The sequence below is a fragment of the Canis lupus genome, chromosome 11, assembly GCF_003254725.2.
Source record: "Canis lupus dingo isolate Sandy chromosome 11, ASM325472v2, whole genome shotgun sequence".
NCBI lineage: Eukaryota > Metazoa > Chordata > Mammalia > Carnivora > Canidae > Canis > Canis lupus.
Genome location: NC_064253.1, coordinates 25,116,955 through 25,132,824, shown reverse-complemented (window position 1 = coordinate 25,132,824; position 15,870 = coordinate 25,116,955). Strand labels below are relative to the sequence as shown.

The 15,870-nt window shown below is 42.2% G+C and overlaps 1 protein-coding gene across 1 annotated transcript in view; it reads right to left on the bottom strand.

Annotated features, from left to right (window-relative positions):
• Positions 1–14,704: 14,704 nt before the first annotated feature.
• WNT8A (Wnt family member 8A) overlaps positions 14,705–15,870 on the bottom strand; it is a 48,669-nt gene continuing 47,503 nt past the window's right edge. Inside the window, exon 7 of the mRNA XM_025432722.3 lies at positions 14,705–14,982. Within this exon, the coding sequence (XP_025288507.1) occupies positions 14,976–14,982 (7 nt within the window). The 3' untranslated portion in view covers positions 14,705–14,975. The remainder of the gene's footprint in view (positions 14,983–15,870) is intronic.

Below are 15,870 nucleotides of genomic sequence, written 5' to 3'. Positions count from 1 at the left end.
TATTGTATATGGCAGAAAAATTCCACAATGAAGGGCAGCTCCAGCCTCCAGACACTTGTTTTTTGTTGTTGTTGTTGTTTGTTTTTAATGGAGTGGGGGGTGGGCAGTGGGCAGTGCCTGAGTGGCTCAATTGATTAAGCTTCTACTCTTGATTTCATCTCAGGTCATGATCTCAGGGTTGTGAGATTAAGCTTCATGTTAGGCTCCTCGCTCAAAGGGAAGTCAGCTTCTCCTCCCTCTCCTTCTGCCACTCCCCCTGCTCATGCTCTCTCTCTCTCTCTCTCAAATAAATAAATACATCTTTTAAAAAGATGGAAAGAGGAGGGGCACCTGGGTGGCTCAGCAGTTGAGCATCTGCCTTTGCCTCAGGGCGTGATCCCAGGGTCCTGGGATCCAGTCCTGCATCGGGCTCCCTGTATGGAGCCTGCTTCTCCCTCTGCCTGTGTCTCTGCTTCTCTCTGTATGTCTCTTATGAATAAATAAATAACATCTTAGAAAAGAAAAAAGAGGGGATCCCTGGGTGGCTCAGTGGTTTAGTGCCTGCCTTTGGCCCAGGGCGCGATCCCGGAGTTCTGGGATTGAGTCCCACGTCGGGCTCCTGCCATGGAGCCCGCTTCTCCCTCTGCCTGTGTCTCTGCCTCTCTCTCCTCTCTCTATGACTATCATGAATAAATAATAAAAAAAAAATTTAAAAAAAAAAGAAAAGAAAAAAGAATTTTTAAAAATGGAGAGGGGGTAACAAGAGAAATAGATGTATTTTGGAGAAGGAATAGACAAAACTAATAGGCAAATGGAAAAACTTATAGTTAGCTATAGAATTCTTGAATTGTAGACACATTTGAGGTAATTATTTCATTGATCACAACTGGGAAGTGTAGCATAGGGTGAATAGGAAAAACGGGAAGACTGCCTTCTTATTTATTTCCTAGGTAACTGGAGAGGAGAGAAAGAGCACCTTCCGACACAATCTTTGAGGCAGAACCAAAGCACTGCTATGCACACATTTGTCATAGTTAAGTGCTGGTGATTCAATGCATTTCTCTTACATTGAATAGTAGTGTGGTATCCGTATTAACCAATATATATTATTTCATTTATTTCCTTTCTCCAGGACTCGAAGAAACCAAAGATAACAGGCAAGCAGGCAACTCCATTATGACTTTCAACTAAGCATTTCAGATGTTTCTTTACTTCTGTGGAAGTCTAGATCTGGGATGGCATCTGGAAACTCCTATGCCTGTTACCAGTCTTCTTCAACTTGGCCAGGAAACATGGTACCTTATGTCTAACCTGGGCAGACCTACCTCAGCTGCTGTTGGGGGCATTTTGAAGACTAGAATATTGCTAGAGGAAGAGAGTCCAGGGCAGTAGTGTGTCTGCCCTGGGAAAAGGGTACCACAGATTAGCTTGATGTCAAAGTGTCACAGATGACTTTTGACAAGTACTTTCCTAGCTCAGAAATACTGCCACTGGTTTTATGCAGTTAACTGTTTGTAAGACCTATGTATGTTAAGCTTCGACTTTTGATTCAGAGATGACTCAATTTTTTGTTTCCTCCTTCTTGGACTTCAGATGCTTTTCCTGGATTTTTTTTAAGATTTATTTTATTTTAATTAATTAATTAATTAATTTTATTTAGAGGCAGAGACACAGGCAGAGGGAAAAGCAGGCTCCCTGCAGGGAGCCCAATGCAGAACTCCATCCCAGGACCCCGAGATCATGACCTGAGCTGAAGGCAGGCGCTCAACCACTGAGCCACCCAGGCTCCCCTTTTCCTGGATTATTTTGTTAAAACAACAGGCCCTATCCTAACTTTATACCTTTCGTTTTAGATCTATAATTGGTTTCCAAAAGGTAGTTAAATTTCCTAGACTGTTGGACTTAAGAGAGCCTTTAACAGAGTTTACTTCTAAAGGTAGAATCCAGTGATTTCTAGCAATTTCAGGTACAAAGTAAAAGCAAGATGGCTTTCTCCCACCTCACCACAAGACATGACTAAAGAAAGAGATCTTTGTGGAGCAGTCATGCATAGCTTTCCTATTAAATTAGACCCTTGGGTCCATTGGACTAAGATGACTATATAAAATGATATTGTCTTTCCTTTCCTGCTCCCAAGAGGACTCAAAAAGTTCTCTCCCATCCAAATCAAGGGTGGATGACACTGCTTTGATTGATGCCTTTTGTTCCCAAACCAAATTGTTTTTTATAGCCTACCCCCTGCCAGCACTTTCCAAAGTGCCACCGCCATCAGCTCCAGAGGGAGCCCTTTCCTCAGGCTTCCTGGCCAGCAGCTGCACTGTGATAGCTAGGAGCAGGGAATGGGAGGAGAAAGCAGCTTGCAGACAAATGGGCAACTAATCTGACCAACAGCCCCGTCACTAGAACCATAAAAAACTCCCCGCTCTTTTTTTTTTTTTTTCTACTTGCCTCATCTGCATTTCTTAGCTGAGGTGGTGGAATGCTCCTTGGAAGAATTATGGCTTCAATATGGTCTATCAAATCAGGCTCAATTTTAAAAAAATTTTTTTCTTTCTTAAACCAACTCTGTTTATTAGGCCCGATATTGTCAGATCACTACAGACCTTACAGATATTAAAAGGGCAGGGGCGCCTGGGTGGCTCCATCAGTTTAGTGTCTGACTAAGCCTCAGGTCACTGTCTTGAGGTCCTGGGATCTAGCCCCTCTTGAAGCTTCTTGCTTAGCGGGGAGTCGGCTTCTCCCTCCCTCTCCTCTGCTCCTCCTCCTGCTTGTGCTCTCTCTCAAATAAATAAATAAAATCTTTTAAAAAATTATAAGAGCGGGATCCCCAGGTGGCTCAGCGGTTTGGCGCCTGCCTTCGCCCCAGGACATGATCCTGCAGTCCTAGGATCGAGTCCCACATCAGGTTCCCTGCACGGAACCTGCTTCTCCCTCTGCCTGTGTCTCTGCCTCTCCCCCCACCCCCTGTGTCTCTCATGAATAAATAAATAAAATCTTAAAAAAATTATAAGAGCAATCAGGAAATATTATGAATAACTTTATGCCAACAAATTTGACAAACTAGATGAAATAGTCAAGGCCCTTGAAAGACACAGATTACCAACAATGTGTCAACCTGAATTACAATTTCTAGATCCTTCTTTAAACTTTCTATTATTACTGTCTCCGTGTTCAGCTTTTTATGACACAGCCATGCAGGGCTTACTTAATTAGCATTCTCAGCTGTTCTACAGGGATCTGCGAAGTTTTCAGCACAAGTTTTGTAATTGTGGGATAGAGAGGGTTAAGCTGTTTTTACAAAAATAATAAGTTATCTTAATCAGGATTGTAAAATCCTGATCTCTCTAGGTGGCCTTTATGTTCAGGCCTGAATGACAACCTCCCTGGACTTTATCCAGTGTTTCTGGTCCTTGCAATGTGAGAACATTTCAAGGAGTCTTTAACAAATATATGTGGTTAGAGCCTCTTGCACCATAAAATGGTTAGACAAGGACCAATATAAAACAGTCTACAATGAAGCTGAAACCTTGGAAACAAGCTCATGCTTGCTTTTATAATGTGTCATTTAGCAAATGGAGTGTGAAGAATTAGTCATGCTAAACTTCTAACCATCCGATGACTGGCTTTAGACTAAACATCCCAGTTGAAAATTTTTAGGCTTTAAAGTTCCAGTCTTTCCATTCAAAGTTCAATTAAAAAAATATTATATCTAATAGCCCCTCCCCCCCCCAATTCTAGTGTAGTTTAGCCTGTTAGCACCTTTCAGAGATACAAGTTCAACATACAAATGGCAAACCATTATGAGTTCCTTCATGCCTCTCAGGGATGTAAGAAAATGTAATATTTGAAACCATTGTTATCTTTGTGCTAAGAAATAAAATATACTTGAAAATATCATATTATTCAGGTATTAACTCATTGGTAAAATCACATTGTCACGTCCCCCTTTCTGTTGCTAATATGGTAGGTCCCAATCTGAATCCACTGCTGTATGCAGATAGCCAGACCTTTTGTGTAGCTTCCCATAGGTTTGAGCACCCCTACCTGTCCTCTTCTCTATACTCTTCAGGAGTTGCCTGATTCTGAGGGCTTGGCCTTAGGCTCTCCAAAGCCATCTGGCTGGCCTTTTCACTGGACTCTGTGCCCTTGGATCTCAGACTTTTCTTCCTTTCACAGCTCCACTATTTTCAAAGGCTGTTCATCTTTTTTTTTTTTTTTTTTTCCCTCACCTTCATCATTTCCCTTTATTTTTATCAGGGGGTTTGGTATTCCTTGACATGAACATAAACTGCTGTAAAGATTTGGGTATGCTAGGAGGCCTGGGTGGCTCAGTGGTTGAGCATCTGCCTCTGGCTCAGAGTGCATGTGAGCACCCTGTTTTTAACTACTTCAGTCTGTGATGTGCTTCATAATTTCAAACTCTTTGAGTTTTATTGAGATATAATTGACATATCCAAATCTTTTTTTTAAGATTTTATTTATTTATTCATGAGAGACAGAGAGAGGCAGAGACACAGAAAGAGGGAGAAGCAGGCTCCTTCCAGGGAGCCTGATGTGGGTCTGGATCCCAAGACCCCAGGATCACGGCCCCGAGCCAAAGGCAGATGCCCAACCACTGAGCCACCAAGGCATCGCAAATCTTTAAAAAAAGAAAAAGAAAACCTTGTTTTTCTCATAGGGTCAGCTAAGTGTTGTGTACAGACCCAGTTCATTCATTTAATGGATTTATTATGAATAAATCAGTGGAGTGGAACTTGGAGCTTTACTACGTTTATGCTGTTGCTTTTTGGGGCCTACAATCATAGATCATTTTTTTCCTCCTCCTTTATCACTTAAAAAGTGTCTCCAAATTCCTTTTCATTTTCTGTATCAGTAAAGGCCTGAATGCTTTTTTATACCTTGAACCACTACTCATTCTTGCTCGGCTTCACCAATGAATATTAAACTATCTAATACAACCCCTTCATTTATAATTGAAGCAAATGGGCTCAGGGAAGCTAAGAGACATGCCCAAGGTCACAAATGTAGCTAATGGCTGAGGACCCAGGTTCCTGGCTCACATCCAGAGTGCTACTTATTATGCAAGGAGCCCCTTGAAAAGATTGTTATCAGAAACTGTTAACAACCTCCACCTGCAGTCTTTTTTTGTGGTGTTAATTTAATAGTAAGCCCTTCTAAAATATAATATACAAATAAGCTTCCTTCAGCACAAAAAATCAAATTACTGAAATCTAATCATAAGACTGTATGTATATGAAGAACATCTTACTATAGCTGTTTTACATGCTGTAAGTTTCTAGAAACCGAAATTCATTCTAATTTATAACATATGGCCATTGGCATGGGACATCATATGAGCAGAACTGTCAGGATAGAGACACTTAGAGTCTCAGAATAGAATTTTAGAATTTCAAAAAAGTTTTGTGCATATCTAATGCATTTGAATCCAATCCCTTTCTTTTTATAGCAAAGATTTTGAAGCTCAGAAAGTGATTTGCATGGCGTTATAGTAAAATCTGCAGCAAAATCAGCAGTGCTTTTCCTGTAATATCAAATTGCCTCCTTTGATTACTTAAAATTATATTGTGTTGATAGTCCAGAGATAGCAGAAATAAATCCTTTTGAAAAAAAAAAAAGATAGCCAGGGAACTAAAATCAAACATTACCTTAATCTTTGTTGGAGCATGAACCCTCATATTATTCAGGCAACTTCACTGCATTTTCCTGGCTTTTTGATAGCCCTTATGGGTTACTGGCAGAATTGTTTTCTCACCAGAAACATTAGAATTCAGAAAAAGAGAAAAATGGAATTATCTCAGCTAAATGGGAACTTTGAAAAGCTCCAGATTGTGATCTATTCTAAAGTAGCCTCAGTTTTTAACAACTTCTGGGCATGGGAAGGACCCAGAATGTGTTTGGGTCATCCTCTAGGAAAATCAACAATTCTTTCCTAACGTTTTAGCCGTAGAGGCAACAGAAATATCTGCCTGTTCAGGAAAGCTCTAACAGTATTTTTTTTTTTTTTTTTTTTCTAACAGTATTTTTATCTTCACTATTTTCTTTAGGTTGTGGGTTGTGTTTATACACCTCTCAGAGCCCAGGATTTGGGAGAAATTTTGTATTGTTAATTTTTCAAGAAAACTTCATTCTTCCCAGTTTACACTCATATAGATTCAAGTCAGACTTTTTCCGTTGTTACCATACATACTACCCTCCCTGTGTGTAAAGAAATCAGACCTGAGAAGGAGGATTATAGGACACAGTGGGGAACTGCATCCATACCCCAGCCCACCCCTTTCCTTCAAACTCTAGAGATTATTCAGAGTCAACCCCAGGACACTGGTGAGTGTGGGAAGCTCTTGGAGGGGTGAGGAGTGGGAGGGTGCCAGGGACCTGAAAGATCTTACGAAGTTTCCTGCCAAGCTGGCCTAGGATTAACCCATCGTTTCCCAGCCAGGAGCTATCCCAGCTGTCTTGCTTTCTTGGGGCCTCTCACGTTAATCTATGGAATTGACCAACTGAGTTTGACCGTGACTGGCTTTGTTTTGCAAAACAAAATTGGTAAGGCAGGCCTCATGCTGATTGACTGAATGGTGTCATCAACTCAATTCAAGGGGTGCTACAAAAGCAAGGAAATGAAACTTCAATTTCCTCCTCATGTTAAATGATAGCTTATCATACTGATTATGACCCTTATGCAGCTCAGGGCAAAGTATTTTATTGCTTTTTTTGTGAACAGCAATAAACCACTCTCATCTTCCACTTTTTCCTCTGACTCTCACCCCACCCCACACCTGATTAAGGCCCATCGGAAAGGACTGTTCTCTATTGTCAATGGTCAGAGAACCAAAGCCTTGTTTTATCCCTGCCAACCTGTCAGGATTTTACCTTTATTCCAGAAAGCATAAGATTTGCTTTTAAAACAGAATCAAACAACCAAACAGAGGTGGGGAAAAAGCCATTCTGGCTTCAGAGCTCCCTTGCAAAATGGTCAGTTCCTCTCACTGCTTGAAAGAGCTTTGCTTCAGCTTTGGACCAGGCAAACATTACTTGCTGTCTTTCCTGTATTCACATTGCTTCCCTATGTCCCTCCACTACAATGCTCACCATAGCACATTTTTATGTGCACAAGTATGCTTTCCTTCTTGATTGGGAAGGACTATGTCCCTTCGTTTTTATATCTCTGTCCCACAGAAGGCATTCATTGAACGAATAGATTGAAAGAGGCCACCCACAGATTTGAGCTTGTCTACTTCTCTACCTGCCAGCAAGTCTGTACCTAGCGATTCCAGGGGTCGAAAAGAGGTTCAGTTGCTCAGCTTCCTCTTTGGGCACAGGTAGGCATCAGTGGGAGAAGTGCAGTGTTTCTTTGGACTTGAACCTGTACCCTCTTCCTTTCACCTCCTCCTCTTCTTAGGAAGTCTCATTTACTCCCATGACCTCAAGAGCTAACTCTGTATTCATGTCTCCTAGATTTACATCTCCATTTCAAATTTCTTCTCTAATTTATTTAGTCAGCTTTCCCAGATTTATTTTTATTTTTAAAGATTTTATTTATTTATTAATGAGAGACACATAGAAAGAGAGGCAGGGACACAGGCAGAGGGAGAAGCAGACTCCCTGCAGGGAGCCTGACGCGGGACTCGATCCCAGGTCTCCAGGATCACGCCCTGGGCGGAAGGCGGCGCTAAACCGCTGAGCCACCCGGCTGCCCCAGCTTTACCAGATTTAATAGCCAATTGCCTACTTGATATCTCCACTTGAATGTCTCAGAAAAGTCAGCATGCTTAAAATGGAACTCTTTGCAATCTATTTATTTAAAAGATTTTATTTATTTATTTACTTATTTGAGAGAGAGAGAGTGAGAGAACATAAGTGGGGTGAGAGGCAGAGGAGAAGGAGCAGGGAGCCTGATGGGGGGCTCAATCCCAGGACCATGGGATCATTATGACCTGAGCCAAAGGGAGAAGGCAGATGCTTAACTGACTGAGCCACCTAGGCACCCTGCCATTTATTTTAATTTTTATTTCTTTACGTAAGCTCTATACCCATAGTAAGGCTTGAACTCACAACTCTGAGATCAAGAGTCCCATGCTGTATTGACTGAGTTAAAATGGAACTCTTGGGGTGCCTGGCTGGCTCAGTCAGTACAGCATGGGACTCTTGATCTTGGGGTCCCATGAGTTCAAGCCCCACATTGAGTGTGGAGCCTACTTTAAATAAATTTAATTTAATTTAAAAAATTTTAAAGATTTTATTTATTTATTTATTCGAGAGAGAGAGAGAGAGAGAGAAAGAGAGAGAGAGAGACAGGCAGAGGGAGAAGCAGACTCCCTGCAGGGAGCCCGATGTGGAACTCAATCCCGGGACTCCAGGATCATGCCCTGAATCAAAGCAGTCCCTCAACCGCTGAGCCACCCAGGCGTCCCTAAATTAAATTAAATTAAAAAGACAACTGTTGGGGCAGCCTCGGTTGCTTAGCGGTTTAGCGCTGCAGTCAGCTAGGGGTGTGATCCTGGAGACCAGGGATCAAGTCCCACATCAGGCTCCCTGCATGGAGCCTGCTTCTCCCTCTGCCTGTGTCTCTGCCTCTCTCTCTCTCTCTCTCTCTCTGTGTGTCTCTCATGAATAAATAAATAAAATCTTAAAAAGAAAAAGACAACTCTTAATTCCCATGTTCCCATCAGCTCTAACCTGGTCCTCTCTCATTTTGCCTATGCCACTCACTAGAAAACCAGAGTTATCCTAGATCCCTCCTCTTCTCTCACCCACCACATTGAGTCCATCAGGTTCTACTTTATACATTCTTCTCATCTTCCCTGTTCTCTCTATTCACTCTGCCCTTACCTTACTCCAAGCCACCATCCGCTCTTGCCTAACTTTTTCTTTTTTTCTTTTTTTTTTAAAGGATTTTTATTTATTCATGAGAGACATAGAGAGAGAGAGAGGCAGAGACACAGGAGGAGGGAGAAGCAGGCTCGATGCAGGGAGCCTGACGTGGGACTCGATCCCGGGACCCCAGGATCACGCCCTGGGCTGAAGGCGGCGCTAAACCTCTGGGTCACCGGGGCTGCCCTCTTTCCTAACTTAATACAATTGCTCTTTTGTCTCCAAGCTTCCGTGTTTGCCTCTCTTCAGTCCATTTTCCATATAGCAGCCTGTATGAGTTTTCTTAAAAAGTATCTAGGATCCTATGACCACTTCACTTAAAATCTTTTAGTGGGGCAGCCCCGGTGGCGCAGCGGTTTGGCACCGCCTGCAGCCCGGGGTATGATCCTGCGGACCCGGGATCGAGTTCCACGTCGGGCTCCCTGCATGGAGCCTGCTTCTCTCTCTGCCTGTGTCTCTGCCACTCTTTCGCTCTCTCTGAGTAAATAAATAAATCTTAAAAAAAAAAAAAAAAATCTTTTAGTGGCTTCTCATTCCTCTGGTGCAAAATTCAGACTTCTTACTATGACCCCGTGGTTCTTAGACCATCTGACCAGTGCCTGCTTCTCTAATTTCGCTTCATGCCACCACATGCAAACCATGCCCCAGTCACATCAAACTTTGATCAACTCCTGGAATTTTTCAAGCTCTTTTCTGCTTTGGGCTTTATTACTTACGAGGGTACTTTCCGGATTATGCTTTCCTGAAACTCTTATAATTGGATTCTCTTCATCCTTTGGGTACCAGTTTACATGTCAACTTCACAGCCTTATCGGACCAATTCTTCTTTTCTTTTTAAAAAGATTTTATTTTTTATTTATTTGAGGGAGAGGGAGAAAGACAGCAAGAGAGCAGGAGGGCAGGGAGAGAATCTGAAGCAGACTCTCTGCTTGTCAATCCCACAAGATCATGACCTGAGTGAGATGATTGCTTAACAAATTGAGCCACCCCGGTGCCCTTCTCACCACTTTTTCTAAAGACTTTGCTGCCTTTTTATGACAGCTGTACTTATTTCTATCATGACAATTATCTCAACGTGTAATAATTTATTTTTTTATTTCCTCATTCTGTGTGTCCTCCACTAGAATGCCAGTTCTATGAGGGCAGAGACCTGTCAATGTCATGAACTTCTGTATCCCCTGTGTTTGTATTATGTGTATAACAGAGTAGGTGTTCAGTAAATATTTATTACATGAATGAATGAATAAAATAGGTTATAAATAGGAGCATCATATCTCCAAGCCAGGGTACTTTTCAGTGTGAAAGGAGACACATTTACAGTTATACTTGGGACAACAGACATAAACCATGAAGTAATAGAAGAGCACTGGGTTTCCAGAGATATCAGAAATCCAAGGTAACTCTGACTTTGTGCCCTACAGTAATTTTTTTAAAGTTTGTTTTTATTTTTATTTTTAAAATTTTAAAAAGATTTTATTTATTCATGAGAGACACACAGAGAGAGGCAGAGACACAAGCAGAGGGAGAAGCAGGCTCCATTCAGGGAGCCCGATATGGGACTCGATCCCAGGACTCCAGGATCATGACCTGAGCCAAAGGCAGACGCTTAACTGCTGAGCCACCCAGGCATCCCAAAGTTTGTTTTTAAATAATCTTTGCACACGACATGGGGCTCAAACTCATGACCCTGAGATCAAGAGCCCCATGCTCTTCTGACTGAGTCAGCCAAGTGTCCCTGTACCTCTTCTGCAAGATGAGAGGATTGTAGGAGATGATTAAGGTCTTCTCCATCTCTGAGATTCCATGAGCTGTTTAATGTCGGAAGAGCACTAATCATCTACCACATGCAAAGTGTTGTGAGAGGCTTATAGAGGCACAGAGAAGTAACATGGTCTTACCTCCAAGGGGAAACTTGTCAGCCCTATTGTTGAGACAGAAAAATATGTAATGACTAGATATCATAGGCAGTGATATTTAGATTTTATCAAATAAAAGGCAGGCAATTCCTGTTATCTTTTGGATTAAAAAAAAGGAAAGAGAAGAACATATGATGTTTCCCAAACATACCATTACCATTTATACCCAAGGGTAAGGAGAAGGTCTCAAATAAATAAATAAAATCTTGAAAGAAGAAAGAAAGAAAGAAAGAAAGAAAGAAAGAAAGAAAGAAAGAAAGAAGAGAAGAGAAAGAAGAGAGAGAAGAGAAGAGAAGAGAAGAGAAGAGAAGAGAAGAGAAGAGAAGAGAAGAGAAGAGAAGAAAGCTCTCCAAGGGTGGGAGCAGAGAGCAAGTGTGTCCTGATATTAGTTGCATGTTCTTGCCCCTGCACCACTGCCAGCCCCTGGTACAGGAGGACTTTGATGATTATGGTCCCAGCTGACGGAGGCAGGGATCAAGGCTACTTCACTGGAGTGAAGGGGGTTAGAAATGAACTCAGGCCATGGAGAAATGCAAGTAGGGCCTGATGGGTCGATCAAAACTCTATGACAGTGGAGATTAGGTAGATTCTTTAAATAATTGAGGACAAAGAGGTCATGGCAGTTGAGGCTTGAGAAGGGTATGTGGCCTGCACCCTACCTAACTCCTCATAGAAGCCTAGATTTGGTGCATTTGAAGGCAGTCTAGGAAAAAGAATGTGAGAGAGAAATAGTGAGAAACTAGTTAGGGGTTTTTAGCTTGGAGAAAAGGAGAATTTAAAGGCCTGAATCCATAATGAGAGGTCCTAAAAGATTTGGTAACCTTAAAATATAGCATTGATGACTCAGGTTAGACATGTAGCAAACATCCTGATAAGCACTTTAGCACTTTATCACAGGAGGAAAGGACTGGCTCCCATCTCCCTTGATAGTCTCTTTCTTTTTTCTTTCTTTCTTTCTTTCTTTCTTTCTTCTTTCTTTCTTTCTTTCTTTCTTTCTTTCTTTCTTTCTTCCTTCTTCCTTTCTTCCTTTCCTTCCTTTCCTTCCTTTCTTTCCTTCCTTCTTTCTTTCTTCTTTCTTTCTTTCTTTCTTTCTTTTTTTTTAAAGATATTATGTGTGTATTTGAGAGAGAGAGACCATGAGTGGGGAATGAAAGGGTCAGGAAAAGGGAGAAGGAGAAGCGGACTCCCCACTGAGCAGGGAGCCCATGGCGGGTCTTGGTCCTAGGACCCGGAGATCATGATCTGAGCCTAAGGCAGATGCTTAACTGACTGAGCCCCCTAGGTGCCCCCTCCCCTGATGGTCTTTCAAAACTGAGTATGTGGGCAGCCTGGATGGCTCAGCGGTTTAGCACCACCTTCATTCCAGGGCGTGATCCTGGAGACCTGGGATCGAGTCCCACATCGGGCTCCCTGCATGGAGCCTGCTTCTCCCTCTGCCTGTATTTCTGCCTGTCTCTCTCTCCCTGTCTCTGTCTCTATGAACAAATAAATAAAATCTTTAAAACAAAACAAAAAACAAAACAGAGTATTCAGTGTGCTTCTCTTCCTTAGGCTTTTGATTAGGAGCTGTTCTGTTGAGAAGCATGTGGCTGAATCAAGTGATCTCTTTTGGGCTGTAAGAAGCTCCTGGTGAAGAAATGATAAGGGACCTCAGTACCTCAGCACCTCAGCAGAGGTCTGCACAGGTACTGGAGAATCTGAGAGGAATGTGGTAATGTGTTTGGGGTCCTCGTATACCAGCAGGCCTTTTCCCTCACCCATATGCCTAGTTCCCTTACCCCTAGTCTCCCTATTCCCTCATTGACCAAGTAGAGTCTGAAGCTTCCTGGAGCCTTGACCTAATTTCCTCAATACTCGCATTGTTCATCCAATGTCCCTTTTTTGATGAAAACGGCAGTCTGACAAGGGTTGGCAAAGCACCAGCCATGGAGAGTGTTCAGGGCCTTGGAGTCTAGTGTTATCTCATCAGTTATCTTCTTTGGTGACATAGGGCTGGACACTTCTCTCCTCTAAACCCAGCTTTCCCCTTTTTTTGTTAGGGAATGCGACAGGATTAGCTGCTTTAGAGCTGTAGTTCTACTCAAAGGTCTTTAACTTCTCCTGAAGCCCTTTCTCTGGTTTTCGCTTTCACTGCATTTCCCCTCAACTCAAACATCTGTATCTGGGCCGAGTCTCTATCTTTTGTGATCAATTATTAGAAGTAGTTTGTGATCTGGGGCTAGAAATTTGTCTTTCTCTAGATCCTGTTTTTCCTTCCTCTACCCTCTAAAATAAACACTCCTCCTTTGACATTCCTTTGAAACTTTGACCTCTAATATAGACCATAATTGTTAGCTTTTTTCTCTGAGTACCCCCTAGTGAACCAGGATTCGCCATCCCAAGTCAGCAGGAGTCAGGCTATCTTGCTTTATCATTCTAAGGAAGATCTTTGCAAGTCAAAAGTTAGGTTTCCCCATTCTAGAGAAGGGCTGAGAAATTTAACTCTCCTACTTGCAGAAGAGGGAGGAAGAGGACACCTTTCACTGCATATGAATGGTAGTCATTCGGCAAAGCTGTCAAGACAGTTAAGAATGTCACCGGAGATGCTGGGCTCCCAGAGCACAAGTGGTGTCAAGAAAGAGTGTGGAAAAAAAAAAAAAAAAAAAAAAAAAAGAAAGCGTGTGGATTTGTGTGATCCTGGCCTGAATTCAAATCCACCTCCTTGTGTTTAATTTTAGGGTGAGTGCTTAACTTATCTGAGACATAGTTCCTCAGTAATAAGAGGGGAATAATTGTAACTCTTTAATTGGGTTGTTCCCAGGGATGAAGCATATAACATATATTAAGCCCTTGACACTTAATAGGTGCTCCATTATTTCCTTTCCACCCTTACTATTACAACCACTGGCAAGCCCTGAGGAGACTGGCAGGGCACCTTAGGAGACTCTAGGAACAGACCTCACAGTTTTCTTGGGAATCCCTAGTTCTACTCATGGCAAAGGTCAGATGGGAAGGAGGATGAGGAAGAGAAGGAGGAAAAAGAGGTGGGAGGGGGAGGAGAAAAAAACTTTATAGGGGCCTGGCAAGCATAAGCATATTTTCCTTTTAATCTAGACAGAAAATACAGGCTTCTGTTCTCCAGGCCACATGAAGCAGTGCTTGGATTTGAAATGGGTGAATAGGCTTGTGGACAGGTTTCCCTTATTGAGCTGATTCTCTTTTCAACAGGTTTTCAAGATCCACCATAGATTATGGCCAGTCTGCCTGTCTGGGGTCCTGAACGTACTGAACATAGGAGTTTTACTGTCCTGTCACCTCCATGAGAGCCCACTTGTCAGGGTGAGCCAAAAGGGAAGGAGGGGAGGGTTGTAACTAAGGAAGCTGAGTAACACCGTAAGCCATGGAATGGATCCCTGACAGGAAGGTGATGGATGTAAAGAAATCTGAATTCCTTTCCTTTCTGGCTCAGGGTCTATGTAGGAAGATTGTTGATGTGATTGATTGATGGCAAAGCATCAAGTACCTGGGTCCTTTGGATGGAGATTCCGTTAGGAATGAAGGGAGAAAATCTAGTTTGTTCATTTCCCTAGCACAGTTTCACAATTCGGATTTTATGACGGGCACTTTGGCATCTGTGTGCACTGGAGGATTGACCTCAATGCCACATAATTTTATGATTTTTCTTTTTCTCTGAGCCCCAGGTTAATCTTTTCTTTTGATTGCCTATTTCTTCACCATAATTTTTACGCTTAGATGGTGTCTCTTTCCCCTTTTCACTACCGCCACACACACTTTCTCTGTCAATAACTGTAGTGTCTTTCTGTAAACTTTCTTAGGAGAAAGGTAGAAGAAATCTTCCATTTTCTTGACATAGGCTGTACTTTAATGGATTTTTTCTTGTTTCCACCATCCGTGGGAGTTGTAAATGCACCAGAAGAAATAAAGACCACAGTAAGCTTTCAAGGTACCTGCTTATGGTTTCTCTCTCTCTCTCTCAAGATTTTATTTATTTATTCATGAGAGACCCAGAGAGAGACAGAGACATAGGCAGAGGGAGAAGCAGGCTCCATGCAGGAAGCCGATGAGGGACTCCATCCCGGGACCCCAGGACCACGACCTGAGCTGAAGGCAAAGGCTCAACCACTGAGCCACCCAGGCATCCCCTATGGTTTCTCTTGAGATGCCATCTTCCTTAATGAATATTTCACATTTCTATTCACTAAAAAAAAAAAAAAAAAAAAAAAAAGAAGAAGAAGAAGAAGGTTATTTCCTGTTGGCATTTAAAAAAAAAAAATAACTCATTCTTTTTTTCCAGAAGTATTTTATAAAAAGTATTTTTTAAATCTATCTTTCTTCCTTTTTTCTTTTGTCCTTTTGTTCTTTCTTGGTTTCTTGGTTTCTTTCTTTCTTTCGAGGGCTTGAACACACCACCCTGAGATCAAGAATTACATGTACTGACTGAGCCAGCCAGGTACCCCAGTAACGATTCTTTTTGATAAGAAAAATATTTATTATCGTAGACAAGTGTAAGAACACAGAAAAACACAAACAGGTAAACATATTACTCTATTTGGTACTACACAATAGCAAATATTTTCTTTCTTTTTTTAAATTTTTTTTAATTTATTTATGATAGAGAGAGAGAGAGAGAGAGAGAGAGAGAGACATAGGCAGAGGGAGAAGCAGGTTCCATGCACTGGAAGCCCAACGTAGGATTCGATCCCGGGTCTCCAGGATCGCGCCCTGGGCCAAAGGCAGGCGCCAAACCGCTGCGCCACCCAGGGATCCCTCTTTTTTTTTTTTTTTTTAAAGTCAGTTCTATGCCCAGTGTGGGGCTTGAACTCACAACCCTGAAATCAAGAGTGGCATGATGGGATCCCTGGGTGGTGCAGCGGTTTAGTGCCTGCCTTTGGTCCAGGGTGCGATCCTGGAGACCTGGGATCAAATCCCACGTCGGACTTCCTGCATGGAGCCTGCTTCTCCCTCTGCCTATGTCTCTGCCTCTCTCTCTCTCTCTCTCTCTCTCTGTGTGAATATCATGAATAAATAAATAAAATCTTAAAAAAAAAAAAAAGAGTGGCATGACCTAAGAACTGAGTCAGCCAGG